At 43.9% G+C, this 18,840-nt stretch overlaps 1 protein-coding gene across 1 annotated transcript in view; it reads right to left on the bottom strand.

Moving 5' to 3' along the window:
• Positions 1–327: 327 nt before the first annotated feature.
• LOC128664291 (glycogen [starch] synthase, liver) overlaps positions 328–18,840 on the bottom strand; it is a gene marked incomplete at its 5' end in the record, with an annotated part of 119,600 nt that continues 101,087 nt past the window's right edge. Inside the window, 1 exon segment of the mRNA XM_053719127.1 lies at positions 328–1,778. Within this exon segment, the coding sequence (XP_053575102.1) occupies positions 1,551–1,778 (228 nt within the window).

The raw sequence follows: 18,840 nt of genomic DNA, 5'->3' as shown, positions 1-18,840 counted from the left end.
ACGAAAAGAGCGACTGCACGCTATCCGCAAAATATTTAAATGGAAACCTGGTAATAAAATGGAGCCGTAAATTACTTTTAGCTGTCGGCCGCTTCAGTAGCTTACGGCTCCATTTTTAACGACTCAATGGAAGCGAGGCCTTTGTTGGCAATATTTGCATTTTATGCTGCCCTGGAAAATAAAAACCTGTTGAGTGTTTTGTTTTCCTATCTTCTTTGCTGTGAGCAATAAGGTAATATAACTCTGCTCCTACACTGATCAAGCACTCACTGTGTAGCATGTTAATAGTATGTTCTCCAGCCTCTTTAAAGCAGGCGACATGAATAATTGTATATTGCAATGTTGTTTTATTTTCCTTAAAGTGACTGTAAATCATAACACTGCAAACACAATAATTATGTTAACAATTTGATGTGTAATATAAAGATTCTATTGTGCAGAGTCTAAGCGCTACGGAAGTGATTAAAAATTATTTTATACAATCACTGTTTTTTTTCCCCTCTATCCGCCCATGCAGCCTGAGTAATTTTTTTCATAGACAGTGCTGCAGGGCCGTTACTTTACACTTTAGATTATAAACGCCCATTTTATTATCCGGAGCGCGCATTTAGACCTGCTCTACGCATGCACATTACCACTACTCTGCTTCACAATATAAGCAGTGGATCGCGATGCAAATCACAGTGCGATTTATTGCCTATATGCCAATCTGTTACCGAGTATAGTGTATAACGAGTTCAAATCTGTTACCAACCCTAGACTATAACGAGCAAAAAGAAATTTAATATTGTAATTGGTAAGTTTAATTTTTAAAACCCAATATATATATCTATCTAAAGTATGTATGTAAAAATAAAAGGAATTATGCTCTATGTGGTACATTAGATTTAGATTTGTTCTGCAAAGATGATTGAGGGTTAAAAATATATTGCTTAGAAATAAATATGATTGTCCAAAACATAGAAAATTATGGATCATAAGTATTTCACTTGCTCGTTCGTCTGTAGGAGTGACTCACCACTCTATCAGAAACACAGAACGACGAAGCATTGCGATTCTGTGTATAAGGATGAAGCCTGATTGCAGTGCGCATGCGTACGTGAAGAGGGAACGCGCACTTTTAAAATAGAAGAAGAAGGATGTTCAATCGGCTGTTGGCTGCAGGGGCAATGACGGTAAGTATAGAAAAAAAAGTTATTATTCATAGGCGGACAGAAAAGGCGATTTTAGGTGAAATAAAATAAAGATTTTAACCACTTCCACTGCGCTTTTGCTCTGCATACTATGAATAATTACAATAAGATAATATAAATGATACATTGTTAGTACTTAAATTACATGGTTTACAGTCCCTTTATTGCAACATTTAAAGTTTATTACATTTTGAGTCCAACGCTATTTTATGATCCATATGTGTCACATAAGTGCCTTTTATACCCTGAGAACGGGTTCTTTACTAGGTTGTACAAGTTCCTCTCCATACTAATCATGTCTAAGCTACTGAGACAGCAACATGAGCTAATTAGATCTGGCGGGCACCATCTGCCACTTCAGTTTCTATATTCGCCATGTTTTATCTTCTTTCCCTTAGACACTGGCCCAAAAGCAAATGCGGATTTGATGTTCTGACGATCTTTTTCTGCTTCTTCATCCTCATCATACCTTTCTTCATCACCATCTTCTTCATCTTCATCTTCACTTTCATGAGGACTAGATGGCTGAGAAACTGCCGGAGAAGGCGGCACAGATGGTGGTCTGGGATATCGGAACCCGTCGGTCTGTGAAGTGGAACACAAGAGAGACGTGAGAACAACACCTGAGCTTAACTTATTTAAAAGGGACATTAAGAAACAATGATAATGTTCTAATCTATTAAAACACTTTTGCCTAGATCACGAGTTTGGCGTTAGCCTTAAAAAGCAGCGCTGAGAGGTCCCAACGCTGCTTTTTAACGCCCGGTGGTATTATGAGTCTGGCAGGTACAGGTGTACCGCTCACTTTTATTCCACGACTCGAGGCTACCGCAAATCCCCTTACGTCAATTGCGTATCCTATCTTTTTAATGGGATTTGCCTAACGCTGGTATTACGAGACTTGGAAGAAGTGAGCGGTAGACCCTCTCCTGTCCAGACTCCTACCGCATTTAAAAGTCAGTAGTTAAGAGTTTTATGGGCTAAAGCTGGAACATAAAGCTCTTAACTAAAGTGCTAAAAAGTACACTAACACCCATAAACTACCTATTAACCCCTAAACCGAGGCCCCCCCACATCGCAAACACTATAATAAAAAAATTTAACACCTAATCTGCCGACCGGACATTGTCGCCACCTACATTATACCTATGAACCCCTAATCTGCTGCCCCTAACATCGCCAACACCTACATTATATTTATTAACCCCCTAATCTGCCGCCCAACATCGCCGCCACCTACCTACAATTATTAACCCCTAATCTGCCAACCGGACATCGCCGCCACTTTAATAAATGTATTAACCCCTAAACCACCACACTCCCGCCTCGCAAACACTAGTTAAATGTTATTAACCCCTAATCTGCCCCCCCCAACGTCGCCGCCACCTACCTACAATTATTAACCCCTAATCTTCCGACCCCAGTGTCGCCGCTACTATAATAAAGTTATTAACCCCTAAACCTAAGTCTAACCCTAACACCCCCTAACATAAACATAATTTAAATTGAACAAAATTATTTAACATAATTAAATAAATTAATCCTATTTAAAACTAAATACTTACCTATAAAATAAACCCGAAGATAGCTACAATATAATTAATAATTAGATTGTAGCTAGCTTATGATTTATATTTATTTTACAGGCAACTTTGTATTTATTTTAACTAGGTACAATAGTTATTAAATATTTATTAACTATTTAATAATTACCTAGCTAAAATAAGTACAAAATTACCTGTAAAATAAATCCTAACCTAAGTTACAATTACACCTAACACTACACTATCATTAAACTAATTGCCTAAACTACCTACAATTAATTACAATTAAATGAAATAAACTAAATTACAGAAAAAAAAAGAATTACAAGAATTTTAAACTAATTGCACCTAATCTAATCCCCCTAATAAAATAAAAAAGCCCCCCAAAATAATAAAATTTCCCTACCCTATACTAAATTACAAATAGCCCTTAAAAGGGCCTTTTGCAGGACATTTCCCCAAAGTAATCGGCTCTTTTACCTGTAAGAAAAAAGAATACAATACCCCCCCAACATTACAACACACCACCCACACACCCCTACTCTAAAACCCACCCAATCCCCCCTTAAAAAAAACCTAACACTAACCCCCTGAAGATCACCCTACCTTGAGCCGTCTTCACCCAGCCGGGCACAAGTGGTCCTCCATAGGGTCCGAAGTCTTCATCCGATCGGGGCAGAATGCTTCATCCAGGCGGCATCTTGTATCTTCATCCTTCCGGAGCGGAGCGGGTCCATCTTCAATCCAGCCGATGCGGAGCCATCCTCTTCAAATGAAGAGAATGAAGGTTCCTTTAAATGACGTCATCCAAGATGGCATCCTTTGAATTCCGATTGGCTGATAGAATCCTATCAGCCAATCGGAATTAAGGTAGGAAAAATCCTATTGGCTGATGTAATCAGCCAATAGAATGCAAGGTCAATCTGATTGGCTGATTACATCAGCCAATAGGATTTTTCCTACCTTAATTCCGATTGGCTGATAGGATTCTATCAGCCAATCGGAATTCAAGGGACGCCATCTTGGATGACGTCATTTAAAGGAACCTTCATTCTTCGTTAGGACTTCGTTTGAAGAGGATGGCTCTGCGTCAGCTGGATTGAAGATGGACCCACTCCGCTCTGGAAGGATGAAGATACAAGATGCCGCCTGGATGAAGCCTTCTGCCGTCTGGAGGACCTCTTCTGCCCCGATCGGATGAAGACTTCGGACCCTCTGGAGGACCACTTGTGCCCGGCTGGGTGAAGACGGCTCAAGGTAGGGTGATCTTCAGAGGGTTAGTGTTAGGTTTTTTAAGGGGGGATTGGGTGGGTTTTAGAGTAGGGGTGTGTGGGTGGTGGGTTGTAAAGTTGGGGGGGTATTGTATTCTTTTTTTACAGGTAAAAGAGTTGATTACTTTGGGGCAATACCCAGCAAAAGGCCCTTTTAAGGGCTATTTCTAATTTAGTATAGGGTAGGGAAATTTTATTATTTTGAGGGGCTTTTTTATTTTATTAGGGGGATTAGATTAGGTGTAATTCTTTTTTTTTCTGTAATTTAGTTTTTTTCTTCGTAATTTAGTTTATTTAATTTAATTGTAATTAATTGTAGGTAGTTTAGGTAATTAGTTTAATGATAGTATAGTGTTAGGTGTAATTGTAACTTAGGTTAGGATTTATTTTACAGGTAATTTTGTACTTATTTTAGCTAGGTAGTTATTAAATAGTTAATAACTTTTTAATAACTATTGTACCTATTTAAAATAAATACAAAGTTGCCTGTAAAATAAAAATAAATCCTAAACTAGCTACAATGTAACTATTAGTTATATTGTAGTTAGCTTAGGGTTTATTTTATAGGTATTTAGTTTTAAATAGGATTAATTTATTTAATTATCTTAAATTAATTTAGTTTAATTTAAATTATATTTAAGTTAGGGGGGGTTAGGGTTAGGGTTAGACTTAGGTTTAGGGGTTAGTAAATTTATTAAAGTGGCGGCGGCAGATTAGGGGTTAATAAATTTAATATAGTTGCGGCAATGTTGGTGGCGGCAGATTAGGGGTTAATAACTATAATGTAGGTGTCGGCGATGTTGGGGGCAGCAGATTAGGGGTTCATAGGTATAATGTAGGTGGCGGCGGGGTACGGAGCGGCAGATTAGGGGTTAATAATATAATGCAGGGGTCGGCGATGTTGGGGGCGGCAGATTAGGGGTTAATAAATGTAAGATTAGGGGTGTTTAGACTCGGGGTTCATGTTAGGGTGTTAGGTGTAGACATATTTTTTATTTCCCATAGGAAACAATGGGGCTGCGTTAGGAGCTGAACGCTGCTTTTTTGCAGGTGTTAGGTTTTTTTTCAGCCCGCTCAGCCCCATTGTTTCCTATGGGGAAATTGTGCACAAGCACGTTTAGCCAGCTTACCGCTGATTTAAGCAACGCTGGTATCGAGGTGAGATGTGGAGCTAAATTTTGCTCAACGCTCACTTTTCTGAGGCTAACGCCGGCTTGCAGAAAACTCGTAATACCAGCGTTGTCTTAAGTGAGCAGTAAGAAAAAAAGGCTTGTTAGAACCGCACACCATTACCGACAAAACTTGTGATCCAGCCATTTATTAGTATACCTAGGTATTAACAAAGGATTCCAAGGGACATTGGTTAGTGTTAAGGACTGAGTATGGGTTAGGGACAGGAGTTAGTGTTAGGGACTAAGTTTGGGTTAGGGACAGGGGTTAGTGTTTAGGGCTGAGTTTGGGTTAGAGACAGATTTTGGGTTCGGGACAGGGGTCAGTGTTAAGGACTGAGTATGGGTTAGGGACAGGAGTTAGTGTTAGGGACTAAGTATGGGTTACAGACAGGGGTTAGTGTTAAGGACTGAGTTTGGGTTAGGGACTGAGTTTGCGTAAGGTGGGGTTAGTGTTAAGGACTGAGTTTGGGTTAGGGACAGGAGTTTGGGTTAGGGACAGGGGTTAGCGTTAGGGACTGAGTTTGGGTTAGGAACAGAGGTTAGTGTTAAGGACTGAGTTTGGGTTAGGAACAGAGGTTAGTGTTAGAGACTGAGTATGGGTTACAGACAGGGGTTAGTGTTAGAGACTAAGTTTGGGTTAGGGACAGGGGTTAGTGCTAGGGACTCAGTTTTGGTTACGGGCAGGGATTAGTGTTAGGGACTGAGTTTGGGTTAGGTACAGGGGTTAGTGTTAGGGACTGAGTACAGGGGTTAGTGTTAGGGACTGAGTATGGGTTAGGGAAAGGGGTTAGTGTTAAGGACTGAGTTTGGGTTAGGGGCAGGAGTTAGTGTTAATGATTGAGTTTGGGTTAGGGACAGGGGTTAGTGTTAAGGACTGGGTTTGGGTTAGGGACAGGGGTTAGTGTTAGGGACTAAGTATGGTTTAGGTACAGGGGGTAATGTTAGGACTGAGTTTGGGGCATGGGTTATAGTTAGGGACTAAGTATGGGTTAGGGACAGGGGTTAGAGTTAGGCACTGAGTTTGGGTTAGTGTTAATGACTGAGTTTGGGTTAGGGACAGGGGTTAGTGTTAAGGACTGAGTTTGGGTTAGGGGCAGGAGTTAGTGTTATTGACTGAGTATGGGTTAGGGACAGGGGTTAGTGTTAAGGACTGAGTTTGGGTTGGGGCAGGAGTTAGTGTTAATGACTGAGTTTGGGTTAGGGACAGGGGTTAGTGTTAAGGACTGTTTGGGTTAGGGACAGAGGTTAGTGTTAGGGACTGAGTATGGGTTAGGGACAGAGGTTAGTGTTAGGGACTGAGTTTTAGTTAGGGACAGGGGTTAGTGCTAGGGACTGAGTTTGGGTTAGAGACAGGGGTTAGTGTTAAGGACTGAGTATGGGTTAGGTACAGGCGGTATTGTTAGGGACTGAGTTTGGGGCATGGGTTAGAGTTAGGGACGGAGTTTGGGGCAGGGGTTAGAATTAGGCACTGAGTTTGGGTTAGGGACAGGGGTTAGTGTTAGGCACTGAGTTTGGGTTAGGGGCAGGGGTTAGAGTTAGGCACTGAGTTTGGGTTAGGGACGGGGTTAGTGTTAAGGACTGAGTTTGGGTTAGGGACGGGGTTAGTGTTAGGCACTGAGTTTGGATTAGGGACAGGAGTTAGTGTTAATGACTGAGTTTGGGTTAGGGACAGGGGTTAGTGTTAGGGACTGAGTATGGGTTAGGGACAGGGGTTAGTGTTAATGACTGAGTTTGGGTTAGGGACAGAGGTTAGTGTTAATGACTGAGTTTTGGTTAGGGACAGGGGTTAGTGTTAGGGACTGAGTTTGGTTTAGGGGCAGGGGCTAGTGTTAGGGACTGAGTATGGGTTAGGTACAGGGGGTAATGTTAGGGACTGAGTTTGGGGCATGGGTTAGAGTTAGGGACTGAGTTTGGGGCAGGGGTTAGAATTAGGCACTGAGTTTGGGTTAGGGACGGGGTTAGTGTTAGGGACTGAGTATGGGTTAGGGGCAGGGGTTAGAGTTAGGCACTGAGTTTAGGTTAGGGGCAGGGGTTAGTGTTAGGGACTGAGTTTGGGTTAGGGGCAGGAGTTAGTGTTATTGACTGAGTATGGGTTAGGGACAGGGGTTAGTGTTAATGACTGAGTTTGGGTTAGGGACAGGGGTTAGTGTTAATGACTGAGTTTGGATTAGGGACAGGGGTTAGTGTTAAGGACTGGGTTTGGGTTAGGGACAGAGGTTAGTGTTAGGGACTAAGTTTTGGTTAGGGACAGGGGTTAGTGCTAGGGACTGAGTTTGGGTTAGAGACAGGGGTTAGTGTTAAGGACTGAGTATAGGTTAGGGACAGAGGTTAGTGTTAGGAACTGAGTATGGATTAGGTACAGGGGGTAATGTTAGGGACTGAGTTAGGGGCATGGGTTAGAGTTAGGGACTGAGTTTGGGGCAGGGGTTAGAATTAGGCACTTAGTTTGGGTTAGGGACGGGGTTAGTGTTAGGGACTGAGTATGGGTTAGGGTTAGGGGCAGGGGTTAGAGTTAGGCACTGAGTTTGGGTTAGGGGCAGGGGTTAGAGTTAGGCACTGAGTTTGGGTTAGGGACAGGGGTTAGTGTTAGGGACTGAGTTTGGGTTAGGGACAGGGGTTAGTGTTAATGACTGAGTTTGGGTTAGGGACAGGGGTTAGTGTTAGGGACTGAGTTTGGGTTAGGGACAGGGGTTAGTGTTAGGGACTGAGTATGGGTTAGGTACAGGGGGTAATGTTAGGGACTGAGTTTGGGGCATGGGTTAGAGTTAGGGACTGAGTTTGGTGCAGGGGTTAGAATTAGGCACTGAGTTTGGGTTAGGGACGGGGTTAGTGTTATGGACTGAGTATGGGTTAGGGGCAGGGGTTAGTGTTAGGGACTGAGTTTGAGTAAGTGACAGGGGTTAGTGGTAAGGAATGAGTTTGGGTTAGGGGCAGGTGTTAGTGTTAGGGACTGAGTTTGGGTTAGGGACAGGGGTTAGTGTTAGGGACTAAGTTTGGGTTAGGTACAGGGGGTAATGTTAGGGACTGAGTTTGGGGCATGGGTTAGAGTTAGGGACTGAGTTTGGGGAATGGGTTAGTGTTAGGCACTGAGTTTGGGTTAGGGACAGGGGTTAGTGTTAGGGACTGAGTTTGAGTTAGGGACAGGGGTTAGTGTTAGAAACTTAGTTCGAGTTAGGGTCAGGGGTTAGAGTTAGGGACTGAGTTTGGGGCATGGGTTAGTGTTAGGGACTAAGTTTGGGTTAGGGACAGGGGTTAGTGTTAGGGACTGAGTTTGGGTTAGGGACAGGGGTTAGTGTTAGGGACTGAGTATGGGTTAGGTACAGGGGGTAGTGTTAGGGACTGAGTTTGGGGCATGGGTTAGAGTTAGGGACTGAGTATGGGTTAGGGACAGAGGTTAGTGTTAGGGACTGAGTTTTAGTTAGGGACAGGGGTTAGTGCTAGGGACTGAGTTTGGGTTAGAGACAGGGGTTAGTGTTAAGGACTGAGTATGGGTTAGGTACAGGCGGTATTGTTAGGGACTGAGTTTGGGGCATGGGTTAGAGTTAGGGACGGAGTTTGGGGCAGGGGTTAGAATTAGGCACTGAGTTTGGGTTAGGGACAGGGGTTAGTGTTAGGCACTGAGTTTGGGTTAGGGGCAGGGGTTAGAGTTAGGCACTGAGTTTGGGTTAGGGACGGGGTTAGTGTTAAGGACTGAGTTTGGGTTAGGGACGGGGTTAGTGTTAGGCACTGAGTTTGGATTAGGGACAGGAGTTAGTGTTAATGACTGAGTTTGGGTTAGGGACAGGGGTTAGTGTTAGGGACTGAGTATGGGTTAGGGACAGGGGTTAGTGTTAATGACTGAGTTTGGGTTAGGGACAGAGGTTAGTGTTAATGACTGAGTTTTGGTTAGGGACAGGGGTTAGTGTTAGGGACTAAGTTTGGTTTAGGGGCAGGGGCTAGTGTTAGGGACTGAGTATGGGTTAGGTACAGGGGGTAATGTTAGGGACTGAGTTTGGGGCATGGGTTAGAGTTAGGGACTGAGTTTGGGGCAGGGGTTAGAATTAGGCACTGAGTTTGGGTTAGGGACGGGGTTAGTGTTAGGGACTGAGTATGGGTTAGGGGCAGGGGTTAGAGTTAGGCACTGAGTTTAGGTTAGGGGCAGGGGTTAGTGTTAGGGACTGAGTTTGGGTTAGGGGCAGGAGTTAGTGTTATTGACTGAGTATGGGTTAGGGACAGGGGTTAGTGTTAATGACTGAGTTTGGGTTAGGGACAGGGGTTAGTGTTAATGACTGAGTTTGGATTAGGGACAGGGGTTAGTGTTAAGGACTGGGTTTGGGTTAGGGACAGAGGTTAGTGTTAGGGACTAAGTTTTGGTTAGGGACAGGGGTTAGTGCTAGGGACTGAGTTTGGGTTAGAGACAGGGGTTAGTGTTAAGGACTGAGTATGGGTTAGGGACAGAGGTTAGTGTTAGGAACTGAGTATGGATTAGGTACAGGGGGTAATGTTAGGGACTGAGTTAGGGGCATGGGTTAGAGTTAGGGACTGAGTTTGGGGCAGGGGTTAGAATTAGGCACTTAGTTTGGGTTAGGGACGGGGTTAGTGTTAGAGACTGAGTATGGGTTAGGGTTAGGGGCAGGGGTTAGAGTTAGGCACTGAGTTTGGGTTAGGGGCAGGGGTTAGAGTTAGGCACTGAGTTTGGGTTAGGGACAGGGGTTAGTGTTAAGGACTGAGTTTGGGTTAGGGACAGGGGTTAGTGTTAATGACTGAGTTTGGGTTAGGGACAGGGGTTAGTGTTAGGGACTAAGTTTGGATTAGGGACAGGGGTTAGTGTTAGGGACTGAGTATGGGTTAGGTACAGGGGGTAATGTTAGGAACTGAGTTTGGGGCATGGGTTAGAGTTAGGGACTGAGTTTGGTGCAGGGGTTAGAATTAGGCACTGAGTTTGGGTTAGGGACGGGGTTAGTGTTATGGACTGAGTATGGGTTAGGGGCAGGGGTTAGTGTTAGGGACTGAGTTTGAGTAAGTGACAGGGGTTAGTGGTAAGGAATGAGTTTGGGTTAGGGGCAGGTGTTAGTGTTAGGGACTGAGTTTGGGTTAGGGACAGGGGTTAGTGTTAGGGACTAAGTTTGGGTTAGGTACAGGGGGTAATGTTAGGGACTGAGTTTGGGGCATGGGTTAGAGTTAGGGACTGAGTTTGGGGAATGGGTTAGTGTTAGGCACTGAGTTTGGGTTAGGGACAGGGGTTAGTGTTAGGGACTGAGTTTGAGTTAGGGACAGGGGTTAGTGTTAGAAACTTAGTTCGAGTTAGGGTCAGGGGTTAGAGTTAGGGACTGAGTTTGGGGCATGGGTTAGTGTTAGGGACTAAGTTTGGGTTAGGGACAGGGGTTAGTGTTAGGGACTAAGTTTGGGTTAGGGACAGGGGTTAGTGTTAGGGACTGAGTATGGGTTAGGTACAGGGGGTAGTGTTAGGGACTGAGTTTGGGGCATGGGTTAGAGTTAGGGACTGAGTATGGGTTAGGGACAGAGGTTAGTGTTAGGGACTGAGTTTTAGTTAGGGACAGGGGTTAGTGCTAGGGACTGAGTTTGGGTTAGAGACAGGGGTTAGTGTTAAGGACTGAGTATGGGTTAGGTACAGGCGGTATTGTTAGGGACTGAGTTTGGGGCATGGGTTAGAGTTAGGGACGGAGTTTGGGGCAGGGGTTAGAATTAGGCACTGAGTTTGGGTTAGGGACAGGGGTTAGTGTTAGGCACTGAGTTTGGGTTAGGGGCAGGGGTTAGAGTTAGGCACTGAGTTTGGGTTAGGGACGGGGTTAGTGTTAAGGACTGAGTTTGGGTTAGGGACGGGGTTAGTGTTAGGCACTGAGTTTGGATTAGGGACAGGAGTTAGTGTTAATGACTGAGTTTGGGTTAGGGACAGGGGTTAGTGTTAGGGACTGAGTTTGGGTTAGGGACAGGGGTTAGTGTTAGTGACTGAGTTTGGGTTAGGGACAGAGGTTAGTGTTAATGACTGAGTTTTGGTTAGGGACAGGGGTTAGTGTTAGGGACTAAGTTTGGTTTAGGGGCAGGGGCTAGTGTTAGGGACTGAGTATGGGTTAGGTACAGGGGGTAATGTTAGGGACTGAGTTTGGGGCATGGGTTAGAGTTAGGGACTGAGTTTGGGGCAGGGGTTAGAATTAGGCACTGAGTTTGGGTTAGGGACGGGGTTAGTGTTAGGGACTGAGTATGGGTTAGGGGCAGGGGTTAGAGTTAGGCACTGAGTTTAGGTTAGGGGCAGGGGTTAGTGTTAGGGACTGAGTTTGGGTTAGGGGCAGGAGTTAGTGTTATTGACTGAGTATGGGTTAGGGACAGGGGTTAGTGTTAATGACTGAGTTTGGGTTAGGGACAGGGGTTAGTGTTAATGACTGAGTTTGGGTTAGGGACAGGGGTTAGTGTTAAGGACTGGGTTTGGGTTAGGGACAGAGGTTAGTGTTAGGGACTAAGTTTTGGTTAGGGACAGGGGTTAGTGCTAGGGACTGAGTTTGGGTTAGAGACAGGGGTTAGTGTTAAGGACTGAGTATGGGTTAGGGACAGAGGTTAGTGTTAGGAACTGAGTATGGATTAGGTACAGGGGGTAATGTTAGGGACTGAGTTAGGGGCATGGGTTAGAGTTAGGGACTGAGTTTGGGGCAGGGGTTAGAATTAGGCACTTAGTTTGGGTTAGGGACGGGGTTAGTGTTAGGGACTGAGTATGGGTTAGGGTTAGGGGCAGGGGTTAGAGTTAGGCACTGAGTTTGGGTTAGGGGCAGGGGTTAGAGTTAGGCACTGAGTTTGGGTTAGGGACAGGGGTTAGTGTTAAGGACTGAGTTTGGGTTAGGGACAGGGGTTAGTGTTAATGACTGAGTTTGGGTTAGGGACAGGGGTTAGTGTTAGGGACTAAGTTTGGATTAGGGACAGGGGTTAGTGTTAGGGACTGAGTATGGGTTAGGTACAGGGGGTAATGTTAGGAACTGAGTTTGGGGCATGGGTTAGAGTTAGGGACTGAGTTTGGTGCAGGGGTTAGAATTAGGCACTGAGTTTGGGTTAGGGACGGGGTTAGTGTTATGGACTGAGTATGGGTTAGGGGCAGGGGTTAGTGTTAGGGACTGAGTTTGAGTAAGTGACAGGGGTTAGTGGTAAGGAATGAGTTTGGGTTAGGGGCAGGTGTTAGTGTTAGGGACTGAGTTTGGGTTAGGGACAGGGGTTAGTGTTAGGGACTAAGTTTGGGTTAGGTACAGGGGGTAATGTTAGGGACTGAGTTTGGGGCATGGGTTAGAGTTAGGGACTGAGTTTGGGGAATGGGTTAGTGTTAGGCACTGAGTTTGGGTTAGGGACAGGGGTTAGTGTTAGGGACTGAGTTTGAGTTAGGGACAGGGGTTAGTGTTAGAAACTTAGTTCGAGTTAGGGTCAGGGGTTAGAGTTAGGGACTGAGTTTGGGGCATGGGTTAGTGTTAGGGACTAAGTTTGGGTTAGGGACAGGGGTTAGTGTTAGGGACTAAGTTTGGGTTAGGGACAGGGGTTAGTGTTAGGGACTGAGTATGGGTTAGGTACAGGGGGTAGTGTTAGGGACTGAGTTTGGGGCATGGGTTAGAGTTAGGCACTGAGTTTGGGTTAGGGACAGGGGTTAGTGTTAGGGACTGAGTTTGAGTTAGGGACAGGGGTTAGAGTTAGGGACTGAGTTTGGGGCAGGGGTTAGGGTTAGAGACTGAGTTTGAGTTAGGGACAGGGGTTAGTGTTAGGGACTGAGTTTGAGTTAGGGACAGGGGTTAGTGTTAAGGACTGAGTTTGGGTTAGGGACAGGGGTTAGTGTTAGGGACTGAGTTTGGGTTAGGGACAGGGGTTAGTGTTAGGGACTGAGTTTGAGTTAGGGACAGGGGTTAGTGTTAGAAACTTAGTTCGAGTTAGGGTCAGGGGTTAGAGTTTGGGACTGAGTTTAAGTTATGGACAGGGGTTAGTGTTAAGGGCTGAGTTTGGGTTAGGGGCAGGGGTTAGAGTTGGGGACTGAGTTTGGGGCAGGGGTTAGGGTTAGAGACAGAGTTTGAGTTAGGGACAGGGTTTAGTGTTAGAAACTTAGTTCGAGTTAGGGTCAGGGGTTAGAGTTTGGGACTGAGTTTAAGTTATGGACAGGGGTTAGTGTTAGGACTGAGTTTGGGTTAGGGGCAGGGGTTAGAGTTGGGGACTGAGTTTGGGTTACGGACAGGGGTTAGTGTTAAGGGCTGAGTTTGGGTTAGGGGCATGGGTTAGAGTTGGGGACTGAGTTTGGGTTAGGGACAGGGGTTAGTGTTAGGGACTGAGTATGGGTTAGGTACAGGGGGTAGTGTTAGGGACTGAGTTTGGGGCATGGGTTAGAGTTAGGCACTGAGTTTGGGTTAGGGACAGGGATTAGTGTTAGGGACTGAGTTTGAGTTAGGGACAGGGGTTAGAGTTAGGGACTGAGTTTGGGGCAGGGGTTAGGGTTAGAGACTGAGTTTGAGTTAGGGACAGGGGTTAGTGTTAGGGACTGAGTTTGAGTTAGGGACAGGGGTTAGTGTTAGGGACTGAGTTTGGGTTAGGGACAGGGGTTAGTGTTAGGGACTGAGTTTGGGTTAGGGACAGGGGTTAGTGTTAGGGACTGAGTTTGAGTTAGGGACAGGGGTTAGTGTTAGAAACTTAGTTCAAGTTAGGGTCAGGGGTTAGAGTTAGGGACTGAGTTTGGGGCAGGGGTTAGGGTTAGAGACTGAGTTTGAGTTAGGGACAGGGGTTAGTGTTAGAAACTTAGTTCGAGTTAGGGTCAGGGGTTAGAGTTTGGGACTGAGTTTAAGTTATGGACAGGGGTTAGTGTTAAGGGCTGAGTTTGGGTTAGGGGCAGGGGTTAGAGTTGGGGACTGAGTTTGGGGCAGGGGTTAGGGTTAGAGACAGAGTTTGAGTTAGGGACAGGGTTTAGTGTTAGAAACTTAGTTCGAGTTAGGGTCAGGGGTTAGAGTTTGGGACTGAGTTTAAGTTATGGACAGGGGTTAGTGTTAGGACTGAGTTTGGGTTAGGGGCAGGGGTTAGAGTTGGGGACTGAGTTTGGGTTACGGACAGGGGTTAGTGTTAAGGGCTGAGTTTGGGTTAGGGGCATGGGTTAGAGTTGGGGACTGAGTTTGGGTTACGGACAGGGGTTAGTGTTAAGGGCTGAGTTTGGGTTAGGGGCATGGGTTAGAGTTAGGGACGGAGTTTGGGGCAGGGGTTAGAGTTGGGGACTGAGTTTGGGTTACGGACAGGGGTTAGTGTTTAGGACTGAGTTTGGGTTAGGGGCAGGGGTTAGTGTTAGGGAATGAGTTTGGGTTAGAGACAGGGGTTAGTGTTTAGGACTGAGTTTAGGTTAGGGGCAGGGGTTAGTGTTAGGGAATGAGTTTGGGTAAGTGACAGGGGTTAGTGGTAAGGAATGAATTTGGGTTAGGGGCAAGTGTTAGTGTTAGGGACTGATTTTGGGTTAGGGGCAGGGGTTAGTGTTAAAGGGACAGTCAAGTCCAAAAAAAAACCTTTCATTATTCAAATAGGGCATGTAATTTTTAACAACTTTCCAATTTACTGTTACTGTTGCTTTGTTCTTTAGGTATTCTTAGTTGAAAGCTAAACCTAGGAGGTTCATATGCTAATTTCTTAGACCTTGAAGGTATTTTCACCACTAGAGGGCATTAGTTCATGTGTTTCATATAGATAACATTGAGCTCATGCACGTGAATTTACCCAGGAGTGAGCACTGATTGGCTAAAATGCAAATCTGTCAAAAGAACTGAAATAAGGGGGCATACAGCAGAAGCTTAGATACAAGGTAATTACAGAGGTAAAACGTGTATTATTATAACTGTGTTGGTTATGCAAAACTGGTGAATGGGTAATTAAGGGATTATCTATCTTTTAAAACAACAAAAATTCTGGTGTTGACTGTCCCTTTAAGAACAGATTTTGGGTTAGGGACAGGGGTTAGTATTAGGGATTGAGTTTGGGTTAGGGACAGGGGTTAGTATTAAGGATTGAGTTTGGGTTAGGGGCAGGGATTAGTGTTAGGGACTGGAGTTCAGTTTAGGCACTTGAGTTATAGTTAGGGGTTGGGGTAGCATTAGGGACGTATTGTTAGAGTTAGGTGCTGGGTTTTAGGTTTGGGTTTGGAATTAGGTTAGGGAGTGGGGTACAGGTATATATTCTGGCCGTCTCTAACACTATAAGGATTAACAGGTTGGCTGAGGTTACTTCTATGATAGTGACAAGGACTACAAGCAGTACAGAGTAGCACTGTTGCACAATACAGGAGATAACTGGGCAGATATTGAACATATGAATAAAAACTACAGTGACCTGGGAACCTTCTGCTTTCAGTGAACATACAGAATTCTCACACAGGAACCTTCATTTCTTGTCACCTGCTGTAAATGTCACTTCTATGTCACTTACTATAACCTCAGTGAATCATCATCACAGGACACAATAGCACAATTATTGTCTTTCAATTACGTTTTTCAAATTATGAATGAATCTAGGCTAGTATTGCACAATAGTCTGTGCATCAGACATAACTCTGCTAATTCCCTTATTATTTTATAGACACCATTCACTAAAGTGGGAATCTGCATCTTTATTTATTGTTAGTATAATGTATACGAAGGAATTGTCATTAAGGCAAGTAGCTTATTAAAAAAAAAATAAAGATTTCTGGTGTATATTACGCTTTTGGGTCATCTGTTATTTTTACAGCCTGATATAATCTGCAGTCAGGGCAGTAGTTTTGTGTATAAATTATTACCCTCTGCTCCTACAAATGACGCTCTCAGCACTTACCCGGCAAGTTTATGGAATTATTGATCAGCAGATAATAAAGTGTTTTGTGTTATTCCCAATAAAGTAATGGGAGAGCGTGTTACAAACCTCGGCTAATAAACTGAGAGGACCATTTCATTGCACGATAAAAAGACAATGCAATTGCACTTAATCAGAATTTTAAATGAGTAGTAGATTTTTTTATGACAAATTTCAAAGTTAGTTTAATTTATGTCCCCCTGAAGCATGTGGCAGCCATCAGCCAATCACAAATGCATGTACGTATATCCTGTAAATTCTTGCACATGCTCAGTAGTAGCTGGTGTCTCAGAAAGTGTAAATATAAAACAATTGTGCATATTTTGATAATGGAAGGGAATTGTAAAGTTGTTTAAAATTGCTGCTCTTTCCTCTGTCTGAATCCTTAGATGTTAGTGGTCTTTTAATAATCTCACTTCTGTATTAGGGACTTGCTGCATTATTACAAGGCCAAACAAACATTCGGCTAGACTACGAGTTGTGCGTTAGGGTAAAAAAGCAGCGTTAAGAGGTCCTAACGCTGCTTTTTTACGCCCGCTGCTATTACGAGTCTTGCAGGTTTAGGGGCACCGCACACTTCTTTGGCCTTACCGCAAAACCACTTACGTAAACTTCGTAAAGTCTTTTTTCTATGGGACTTCCATAGCGCCGGTATTACGAGTCTGTCCTGGGACGCCAAAAAGTAAGCGGTACACCCTACCCCTTCAAGAGTCCTAACGCATTTAAAAGTCAGTAGTTAAGAGTTTTATGGTACAACGCCGTAACATAAAACTCATAACTAAAATGCTAAAAAGTACACTAACACCCATAAACTACCTATTAACCCCTAAACCGAGGCCCTCCTGCATCGCAAATGCTATTATAAAATTTTTAACCCCTAATCTGCCGCTCCGGACACCGCCGCCACCTACATTATATTTATGAACCCCTAATCTGCTGCCCCCAACATCGCTGACACCTACATTATATTTATTAACCTCTAATCTGCTGCCCCCAATGTCGCCGCCACCTACCTAAACTTATTAACCCCTAATCTGCCGCCCCCAACGTCGCTGCCACTATAATAAACATTAACCCCTAATCCGCCGCACTCCCGCCTCGCAAACATTAGTTAAATATTATTAACCCCTAATCTGCCGTCCCTAACATCGCCGCCACCTACCTACATTTATTAACCCCTAATCTGACGCCCCAACGTCGCCGCCACTATATTAAAGTTATTAACCCCTAAATCTAAGTCTACCCCTAACACTCCCTAACTTAAATATAGCAAAGTAACAAACGGAGGTGGTCCAGCTTAAACCTAAAGGAAACAACCTCAGGTTCAGAAGAAGGATTTACACTATCAGAATCTGAGATCTCACCCTCAGATGCTACTGAAGTATCTTCCTCCTCAGACTTATGAGAAGAAACATTAGACACAAGTGCAACAGAATCAAAAACCTTATACTTCCTCTTGCGCTTAACCTGTAACATAGGAAAAGCAGACAAAGGCCTCTAGTTATCAAGCCGTCAACAGCAAATACGCTGGAATTCCGCAGCGTATTTGTGGCGAGGCTGATTCGCCTTAGTTATCAACCCCTACTGCCCGGCAAAAGTAGAATATAGTGATGTAACCTACTATCCGCCGGACTCAGTCCGACACAGATCAATGGTTACGTCACTACAGATGTTCCGAACGCAAGTTCGGCACAATCTGACTACTTTTGGTAGTTATCAAACTACTACAGGGAGTCTGACCATAGCGAAAGCTCATGTTCCCTGCTGCCCGATATCCCATTGATTCCTATGGGAAACGTCTGCACCTAACACCCTAACATGTACCCCGAGTCTAAACACCCCTAATCTGAGCCCCCCTACACCGCCGCAACTAAATAAATTTATTACCCCCTAAACCGCCGCTCCCGGACCCCGCCGTAACTATAATAAACATGTTAACCCCTAAACCGCCACTCCCTGACCCCGCTGCCACCTACATTATACATATTAACCCCTAATCTGCCGCCCCCTATACCGCCGCCACCTACATAAACTTATTAACCCCTATCCTGCGGATCCCGGACCCCGCTGCAACTAAATAAATTGTTTAACCCCTAAACCGCCACTCCTGGACCCCGCCTCCACCTATATTAAAGTTATTAACCCCTATCCTGCCCCCCCTATACCGCAGCCACCTATATTAAAATTATTAACCCCTAAACCTAAGTCTAACACTAACCTTAACCCCCCTAACTTAAATATTATTTTAATAAATCTAAATAATATTACTCGTATTAACTAAATTAATCCTATTTAAAACTAAATACTTACCTGTAAAATAAACCCTATGATAGCTACAATATAATTAATAATTATATTGTAGCTATTTTAGGATTTATTTTTATTTTACAGTCAACTTTGTATTTATTTTAACTAGGTACAATAGTTATTAAATAGTTATTAACTATTTAATAACTACCTAGCTAAAATAAGTACAAAATTACCTGTAAAATAAATCCTAACCTAAGTTACAGTTAAACCTAACACTTCACTATCATTAAATTAATTAAATAAATTAACTACAATTACCTAAAATTAAATTAAATTAAATAAACTAAACTATAGTACAAAAAAACAATCACTAAATTACAGAAAATAAAAAAGAATTACAAGAAGTTTAAACTAATTACACCTAATCTAAGCCCCCTAATAAAATAATAAAGCCCCCCAAAATAAAAAAAATCCCCTACCCTATTCTAAATTACCAAGTAACCAGCTCTTTTACCAGCCCTTAAAAGGGCTTTTTGCGGGGCATTGCCCCAAAGTAATCAGCTCTTTTACCTGTAAAAAAAAATACAACCCCCCCCAA

This window comes from Bombina bombina, chromosome 6 (assembly GCF_027579735.1).
Source record: "Bombina bombina isolate aBomBom1 chromosome 6, aBomBom1.pri, whole genome shotgun sequence".
NCBI lineage: Eukaryota > Metazoa > Chordata > Amphibia > Anura > Bombinatoridae > Bombina > Bombina bombina.
This window is presented reverse-complemented; position numbering and strand designations above follow the sequence as displayed.